Below are 9,295 nucleotides of genomic sequence, written 5' to 3'. Positions count from 1 at the left end.
GGGCTCACACCCACCGCCGGCTGAAGCCAGCACCTTCGTGCGCTCCGATCCCTGGCCTGAGGTGGGAACGTCCCCCCATGGGCTCAGGGCCATCCCTGGCGATACCGTACAAACCAATCACGCAGTCGATTTTAACAACCTTTATTGAATCACAGTTAGCTGCAATCAACACTAATTCCCTTAGTTTAATGGGATTTTTGCTCTTTACTTCGGGATTACTATCCAGCAATCAAGGAGGCAAGAAGCGCCCGAGACACGCAGTGGTGCTACACGTTTAGTGAGGCCACCGTTTACACCCCGCTGAGGCACCGATCCTACTCGGTGATGGTGATGGCCTTCTCCACAGAGATCCCTTTGATCTGGGTCGAGGTCAGTTTGGCTACTATTTTCTTCTCTCCTAGTCTTGTTGGAGTGCATATGATTTCAGACTTAATGATCCGACCAGGCTTTACATCCCTAAGGAGAAAGAAAAAACAAAGAGTCCCAGCATGAGTTATGGTTCTTATTTGCCGCTTTCAAATCATTTCGCTTAAAGAAATAGCCACTGCGTGTGTTTAGTGTGGGTGTTTCCTTTGTCCTGTGACCAACATGCAGCAAGCGGGGCTCGGCACGGTGTTGCTGGCTGGTGGTCCCAAGCGATCCTCGGGGTCTTCCCCAGACTTCCCCATACTGCTGAAACACTAAATTTGGCTCTGAAGGAAGCAGTTGATTCACACTGGCCGGGCAGCACCCGGCATCACAGCAGGAGCGGGGGGAGAGCCCCTGTCGTGCCCAAATGCCCTGAGCACGCCAACCTCCGTGTGGGTCTTTCTGCTGCGTGCACTGCGCCCAAATGTGGCGTGGTTTCGAACATAGCTTGCAAAGGGCCCTGTTACTCCAAATAACCACTTCTTCAAGGGAAATTAAAAAAATAAAGAAACAAAGCAGAGTCCTGCCATGCTCATTTCATACTGGGCTCATCTCCTTACCCCTCATCAAACTCTGCCATCTTAAATATGCCCAAGCCCTCCACCAGCAGCTTGCAGTTGTCCAGGGGCACGTTCAGCTTGTTCTTGAAGATGAAGGCACAGGAGAACTCCTTGTTCAGTTTGGCCATTTCTGGCATCTGGCAGAGGAGGAAAGAGAGAAACAAACCCAAATACCGGGGATCAGAGGGGTAATAAAGGTGCTGGAGCTGCTGCAGGTTTGCTCCTCACCACCAGCAGAGTGGGGGACAACCCCCTCATATCCTTCCCACCCTCCCGCGGTACTGTGTGCTCTGCCCTGCCGGCTGTTTTCCCAGCTCTTCTCTCCGGTTTCTCGACACATTTTTTCTTCAGGAGGTAGAGCTGTGGGGTCCGAGATGGGCCCCATACAAACTGTCCTCTTCCATTCCCTTCCCTCCAGCAGCCCCTGCCTGCCCATTTTAGATAGGGCAATAAAATCTTCATTTCACGGCTGCTTTCAACCTTCAAATAAAGGTTGAATAGCCAAATAAAACGCTGAGGACTGAGCATCCTGGGAGGCAGATCCTCCTGGGATCTGTTTGGGAGATCCCCCTGGGAATGCTAACACCACGTTGGTGTTACAGTGAGCAGGGCTTCAACCCTCGTCCCCAAGGAGCTGGGCTGGCGGCTGCCTCACCTGGACGGTGATGGGAGGGTACTCGAAGCTCATCGTCGTCTCCTTGGTGAGTTTGTCATCCGTCCCCTGGACCTCGGCAATGGCGGTGATGTGGATGAGCACTTCATCTTCCACTGAGGCCAGCGTCTTCATGTATGCTTCGGTCGCAATTTTCAGAGGGACCTGCATCTCTGTGGGAGAGAAAACACAACTCGGTGCTTCATCACGCGCCCAGGAATTGGGTGGCAAAGTCGGCTCTGGTGGCCAGTGCCCCAGGGCGTGGGATGAGGCGCATTTGGTGAGAACACCCGGCTTTTGGCCTAACCCAGGGGCCCCTCGGGGGGAAGCTCCGGCCGGGCGAGTGGTACCCGGCACATGCAGCCCATAGGAAGGGCGGCTGAGCCCACACCATCTCCCCACCAAGCCGAGCGCTGGCTTGGGCTCACATCCAGTGTCTCGGCAGCCCTTGTCCCTGGCTGCCCTGGCACTCAGGAGGAGGCAGAGAGCGTGAGGTTGGGTACATTTAAGCCTGTGTCCCCCGGGGTTTCTCTGAGGCACTGCTTGCTATAAAATTAGCGGCTTTCCTTTCACTTCAGATTTTATCTTTAATTGCCTGGACAAACTGCCAGTGGCTTGGAAAAGCCCTGGAGTCAGCAGCACTGGAGCCTGAACATTGCTTTAGCTGCAAGACTTCCTGGCTTCTGGGAATCAAAAAAAAAAAAAATATGCCTGTCCTTATCTCTAAATGTACGTAGCTACCTTTGTGTCCTACCCTGCTGCATTTTGACAGCCACAGTATACGTGTGAAAACATTCAGCAATCACCAGCAGCGAAGATTTTTTTTTTGTGAGAGTGACTCACGCTTGGAGTGAGCAAATGCTGTCAATTATTCGTCACTCGTTAGTCTCTTGTTTAGCAAATTTCAGTCACATTGCTGGGGATCATAAATGCAACCCAGGTCGCTCAAAGATACACAATGAACACCAAACAGCTCTGGGGATCAGCCAGGCAGGCAACCATGAGGTTGAAATGTGCTTCGGCGAAGAGTTCAAAAAATAACACTCACCAGTATCACAACCAGCTGATCAACATTAGAGTGGCAAGCACAAGAACAAAAAAAGGCTGAAATTTCCAGCCATCTAAATCCTGTGAGAGCTCTGACCCATACGGATGCACCTGAAGCCTCTGGTGGCATCTTTGATGTTTACATGGGGAGGACGGGAGGGAGATGTTCCAGCACACCTCGCTCGCACTGTGAAAATATCTGTCTGCCCACACCAATGTATGTCTAGCCATCTTGTTGAAGCTGCAGCAGGGACAGGGCCTTCACATTTTGGTTCCCGCTATGGTGGGATGTCAGTCTCTAACTGAGCCTCCCAAATGCAGCAACAAGAGAGGTAGGTAGCAGGCAGGCAGTTTCTGCTCTTCATGCCGTACAGAGCCATGCTCTGACCTATAGCGGAGCCATTAGGAATCTGCTTGAGTGCAACCCCAGACTGCCACAGTAAATAGACCATAGAACACAGCAAGCTTTCCGTGCCTACCAGATTTGCCTTCAAGCTTGACAGTCTCCTTGACATATCCAAGGCTGGCCTCAACTTTCCCAGTATAGGACTGCAGCTGGCAGGAGCCGGCAAGATTGATGGTCCAGCTCCCAGGAGTAGAGGTCTTCACTGTGACGGCCAGTTCAAGGGGATTGCCAGGATACAAAGCTTCTTTATTGGTTATCTCAAGCTGGAGCCCAGTCTTGGAGACTGTGTCATGCAGGACCCCATGCTCAGAGATCACAGCATTCATGGGCACAGTTGAAGCGAAGCGTGCACGAGGTACCATTCCTGAAGGGCGTATGAAGGAGGAAGCTTTTTGCATGGCCTTCCTTTCCTCTTCAGAGCCTGGATGAAGAAAACAGATGTGTGATAGCTGTATCTCAGTCTCCTCACCCAGAGTCACCTTCCCTTTATTTATGTTTCTGCTGCTGAACAGAGAGGATGTCAGGGCACCTCCAGCCTCTACTCAGGAGACCCCTTGGTTTACGCTGCCACCAGATCTAACTGAGAACAAGTCTTATGAGGAGCAGCTGAGGGAACTGGGGTTGTTTAGCCTGGAGAAAAGGAGGGTCAGGGGAGACCTTCTCGCTCTCTGCAACTACCTGAAAGGAGGTGGGTGTTGGTCTCTTCTCCCAAGTAACAAGCGATAGGACAAGAGGAAATGGCCTCAAGCTGCACCAGGGGAGGTTTCGATTGGCTATTAGGAAAAATTTCGTCACCGCAAGGGTTGTCAAGCATTGGAACAGGCTGGCCAGGGGAGAGGGTGGGGCACCCTCCCCTTACAAGACGTGTAGATGTGGTGCTTAGGGACATGGGTTAGTGGTGGACTTGGCAGTGTTAGGTTAACAGTTGGACTCGATGATCTGAAAGGTCTTTTCCAACCTAAACGATTCCATGATTCTAACTGTAGCATTTTGCACTGGAAGAATTTCCTGAAGGAGACACTTTTAGAGGGTGGATGCTCTTAAATTTTTCAGCCTAAGATTTTCCCAGTCCTCACTGGGAAGGGTTTAACAGTCTAGCACAACATGGCTGCATCTGAGAACTGTGGGGAGGGAATGTGGGGTTTTTTTTGTTTCTAATATGGTCTGGGGAATGGAAAGACAAAAAGAAGAAGAATGAAGAAATGAAGCAATGGTGAGTCCGATCACTAGGTTGGTCACTCAGCCCATTTCTTTCACAGCCTGCAAGTTTGCTCGCACCCATCTCTAAAGAGCAGCCTGTAGGCGTCCCTGTGGGCATGAAGATGCCCAGGAGCAGCACTGCCTCCCCCAGGTCTCCAAGCCTTACACGGGGTTTGCCACTGCAGCTACCCCTGTGGTTTTCTGCTGGAGAAAACATGCATTGCGGGGTGACCTACACGGCCAGGGGTCTCCTTTTTGGCACTACTTTAGAGGATGGGGGCAGTCACCTTCAGGGTACTTGTACTGCGCGGTGATGTCTTCCCGCTTGTCCTGCCCCACGGCTTTTGTGCTTATGTTCACGCCGATGCCTTGGGTCTCTGTGCTAATCCTGATGTACTTATCCTTGCCGTTCACCTTCTTGACGAGCCAGTAGACTTTGTCAGCATTCACTTCCGCATACACAAACTTGCTGTCGAAGGGAAAATACACATCCCCTTCTCGGATAGCCTTCAGCGGGCATGGACCACACTGGAAAATACCTAGAAAGCACATTCAACACCATTTGCTTTTCTAAATATGAGCAGACCCTCCAATTTTTGTTCCATCCTCCCAAGCAGGAATCTGTGGCCATGGTAGTTGACTCTTAGTAGTAAATATTCCTCAGTGATGAAGTCCAAAAGCCCTCATTTATCCCATAGCTTTTTGGGCTTTTTTATAGATGACCAAGGTCTGGTAAGAGCTTTCATGTGTTTCCCCTCACTTAAATAATTTTGAAAGTCATGGCTCGGTGACGGAGTCAACCGGGTCCAGCCAGTGTTTGATCTCCTGGCAATACCCCACTTTCTGCACAGCCTTGAGGATTAATGTTTTCTTTCCTGCCTCCAAACTCCCTGCATCTGTGCGGGGAGGGTAGTCACCGATTTTGGCAGTCACTCCTCTCATTTACCAATGAACAGACTCATGACTTCCTCAGGAAAGCTCTACAGAAAGCATCTTTACTGGGGAAAGCTGTGGCACCTCTTATTACAGACTGCTTTGAGTCCTCTACTTCACCAAAGAAATCGGAGGATGGTGGAAAGAGAAATTAGCTCCGATTTCCAGCTGTGTGCTCTAACCTCTGAAATGACATTCATGTCCCCACAGCGTCCTACAAGGTTGGTTTTCTGCCTGCCAAGAAACGCCATTACTCCTATCCCGGGCTGAGTCGGCAGGAGTGAGACCTCCGGCTTTAGGATGTCACTGCCCAAGTGTGTGAAGATGTGCATGGGGAGTACGTGCTTTGCTGACTGGGGACCATGGTTTTCATACGAAATGTCCGTGCCTCCCTTGGGAGTTGCAGAAGAGCCTTTCTAGGCGAATCCTACCTTGACTTCGCTCCTGAGGGGTTGAATCGATTGCCTGCCAGCCATCAAACCCTGCCGGCAGGTCCGTCCGCTTCATCCAGGCGTCGTTCCACACGTGGAAGTTCCTGTATGCATTTGGGTTGGAAAGAAAAAGAGTGAGCTGTTACAGCCAGAAGAGTCACGATCTCTTCTCTTAATCCTTAAGTAAGGGCAGGTTTAATGGGGATTTGCATGTTACCCTGTGAAACCCCAGGCTTTCTCTGCTTTCTCTTTCTCCTGGGCAGCAAACCCGAAGCGGTAGGGAAATTCTCAAAGGAAAGGCTATTGGGGCTGGGAAACGCGACGCTGTGGGGCGGCGTTGGGGGGTAGGAAGCGTTAGCCCCCCCTTGGCAGTACCAGATAGAGTCGAAGGATATCGAGTTCAGCTTTTCTCCGAATTCGTTCAGGTAAATGTCAACTCTCAGGTTCTCCTCCGTATCGTGTGCCGAGTTGAAGTTACTCACACAGCGGGATGGGATCCCCAAGCAGCGCATGACTGCGGCACAGACAGACAAAACACAGGGTCACAAAATCACTCAGGCTGGTGGGCGCCTCTGGGGATCATCTCGTCTGACCCCTCTGCCCAGTCAGGGTCCTCTAGAGCAGGTGCCCAAGACTGTGTCCAGACAGCTTTTGATTATCTCCAAGGATGGAGGCTCTACAACCTCTCTGGGCAACCTGTGCCAGTGTTCTGTCACCCTTACAGTGAAAAAAGCTTTTTTCCCAGACAGAACCTCCCGTGTTTCAGGTTGTGCCCATCACCTCTGGTCCTGTCACTGGATACCACTGAGAACAGCCTGGCTCTGTTTCCCTCACTCCCTCCCATTGGGTATTTATACACATGGATAAGACCCCCTAAGCCTTCTCTTCTCCAGGCTGAGCAGTCCCAGCTCCCTCAACCTCTCCTTACATGACAGATTCTGCCACCTCCAGTGCTCAGAGGCACGGTAATTTGGCTTACTAGCACAGTAATTAGGATATCAGAGAACGGAGACAGTTCGCTGTTTACCTGTAGTGAGGACTCCTGAGAAGACCCAACATTGACCATAACAGACCGGCTTCTTTGTTTTGTAATACTTCTGCAAAATTGAGACGCTCCCAATCCAATCCAAAGGAGAGGTCCCGTTGCTGTAATTCCCTGACCAGTTCCCCAGCAGGACACCGTTGTCATCATTGGCGTTAACCTGTGGCCACACACACACAAAGGAGAAAAATACAGGGATGAGGCTGAATGAGGCTCAAACCTCGGGGTCTCTGCCCACCCTGTGGCTCCCCAGGTGCTCCACAGCCCTGTGGCACCCAGCAAGGCTGCTGGTGCTGGCTGGGGGCTCCCCTGGTTGGAAACCCTCCACCTGGATATCTAGAGGAAGGTGGCACTGCTGCCCAGGGCAGCCGAAAGGCACTCTGCATCTTGTATCTTAAACCCCAGGGCTCCAAGAAGGGTTCCACCACAGACAGCAATTGCCCCCTGAAACACAACCCGTGTGTTGGCCCTGCCAACGCAGCTGCTGAGGAAGGACAACCACCGGGGCAGCTGCAAGCTTTGGAGATGGGGAGATGCTGTATTTCGCTCCCCTCTTGCCTCCACCAAAAATGCCTCTGGCTCTTGCCTTGTGGTTTCCCAGAGGAACCCATTTCAGATGCATCCTGAAATGGTGTTCAAGGCCCCAGGGAAAGAAGAGCAAGTAAGGAGGAGGGAAAGCTGGAGGGACAAAGCACTTCTCCGAGAGAGGCATACCAAAGCAGACATGGCTCTGGACACAAACATAGGATCCCTTCTATTGCTCAGCTTGAGTTTACTTTTGTCCAGCAGATACATGCAGGCGTCCAAGACGAATTCCTCAAACTGTTTTGGAGAGAAAGTGGAGACATTTTTAGAAGCCACTCTAAAAAAGAATTTGCTCAAACACTACGAAGTCTATCTAAGTACTTGGAGCTGGTTACCAACAGCTGCTGTGTTGCATGAGAGCAGGGAGGACTCCTTACGGGAATCTTTTCAACCAGAAATGCTCCATCCCCCATTTCCTTCCATGTCCTTTGCCAGGGGTCTCGTGATCTGATTATAAACATGCCATTAAACCCCGTTCTAAAGCTGTGGCTGGGGAAAACACTTAAGTACGTAGATTACTCTAAGCAGGTGAGCCCTCCCAGTGAAGCTGGCAGGATTATTCAAGCGCTTTGAGCTACTCATGGTCTTAAACCGTTTTTAGATCCGATCCATTGAAACAAACGCCTAAGGGAGAAAGAGCGAATAAGGGTAATAATGCCAACAAGACAGCTGTGTTTTACCTGCCCGAAATTCCAGGGTCTATTGTATATGTTGTATGCAGACCCAACATAGATGTAGCCTGTATCGTTGAGCACGTACTCCTTTCTCTGCGCCTCGTCAGCCATGAAGACGACATCAGCTGGAACAAAAAAACCCTCAGATGTTAAGTGGTTTACACCTATACACACTATACGAAGTTTTCCTTGGAAGGCTAAACTGGGGGAGCTGGTGGTCTGTAACATTCACACCAAATGATGACCATGCAGCACTCACATTTTTTTTCCTATCGTGGAAGAATTTGCTGGAAGACTAAGCTTTATTTTACTCCTGTAGGTCTGTTGCTATATGACCACTGTTTTATTTTAGTGAAATAATTCTTTTTGAACAAACACTTTAGTAGACTGGGTAGACAGCAGAGAGAACTGGGGGACAGATGCCAACCAACAATACACGTTTTTTTGTCTGGTTATTTTTTTTTATCTGGATTTTAAGCCAACCCAGTCATCTCAGTTAACCTTTGCAGTGGATCGGGGAAACAGCGAGGGGTGACACAGAGGTGCAAACAGAGGTGACAGAGAGATGCCCCTTAACCCGGCACCAGGGCCTCCCCACTGAGGAGGTGGCTCATTGCTATTGCCCAGCTTCCCGCTGGCTCCATGAGGATGCTGCTTGTGGTGTTTTAGGGAGAAAAAGCAATGTATGTGGGAAAGAGAGGAGGAAAAATGCGAGGACAATCCCTGGGAGCAGTAATTATCACCCCTGGTTGTGGGACCACTCACCTTCGCACCAAGGATTGAACAAAAGGTAGACAGCATCGTTTTCGGGCTTGTAAATGTTAGTCCCAGTCTTCACGTTCAGGGTGTATTTTCCCACCGGGGCCCTGGGCGAGCTGGTGACAGACAGCAGGCACTGGGGAGACGACAAGGAGAGACGGCATGACGGACCCTCCACCATGGCCAGAGGCAGAGCACAAGTACAGCACGAGCACCGAAGGCGGTGGCCGCGGGGATGCGTGTGGGGGAAGAGGGATGGGGCGCATCCTGCATGCGCAGTGAGTTCGGGAGCAATGAATTAAACAGGGCAAGGCTGCTGCCCACCAAAAATTACAGGGCTAAGGGAAAGCAGGGTATGAGGATTTGCTCTACGGCTCCCAACAGGCTCAGTGTTGCTGCCCTCCACCGTTGTCCCGTGTGGGAGCACGGCCTGCGGGTTCTACCTCTTTGCCGCTGTTCTTGACGATGGAGATTTGCCACCCGCTGAAGTCCTGCTCCTGCTTAGGTTTCAGTGACAGCAGGGTCCCCCGGATTTTCATCGGCTTTTCGCCTGGAAACAAACCCAACACGAGACGCTGGAGGGTTGCACGGGTCTACA

General features: G+C 51.1%; 1 protein-coding gene across 1 annotated transcript in view; it reads right to left on the bottom strand.

The window, feature by feature from the left end:
* Nucleotides 1-314: 314 nt before the first annotated feature.
* Nucleotides 315-9,295, bottom strand: part of TGM4 (transglutaminase 4) — a gene marked incomplete at its 5' end in the record, with an annotated part of 9,247 nt that continues 266 nt past the window's right edge. Inside the window, 12 exons of the mRNA XM_009584942.1 lie at nt 315-456; nt 969-1,105; nt 1,624-1,793; nt 3,147-3,494; nt 4,561-4,812; nt 5,638-5,741; nt 6,013-6,151; nt 6,665-6,839; nt 7,394-7,501; nt 7,945-8,063; nt 8,704-8,833; nt 9,141-9,290. Of these exons, the coding sequence (XP_009583237.1) occupies nt 315-456; nt 969-1,105; nt 1,624-1,793; nt 3,147-3,494; nt 4,561-4,812; nt 5,638-5,741; nt 6,013-6,151; nt 6,665-6,839; nt 7,394-7,501; nt 7,945-8,063; nt 8,704-8,833; nt 9,141-9,290 (1,974 nt within the window). The remainder of the gene's footprint in view (nt 457-968; nt 1,106-1,623; nt 1,794-3,146; nt 3,495-4,560; nt 4,813-5,637; nt 5,742-6,012; nt 6,152-6,664; nt 6,840-7,393; nt 7,502-7,944; nt 8,064-8,703; nt 8,834-9,140; nt 9,291-9,295) is intronic.

This window comes from Fulmarus glacialis, unplaced genomic scaffold, assembly GCF_000690835.1.
Source record: "Fulmarus glacialis isolate BGI_N327 unplaced genomic scaffold, ASM69083v1 scaffold8589, whole genome shotgun sequence".
NCBI classification, from domain to species: domain Eukaryota; kingdom Metazoa; phylum Chordata; class Aves; order Procellariiformes; family Procellariidae; genus Fulmarus; species Fulmarus glacialis.
The sequence above is the reverse complement of the archived record's forward strand: the minus strand, read 5'-3'. Positions and strand labels throughout refer to the sequence as shown.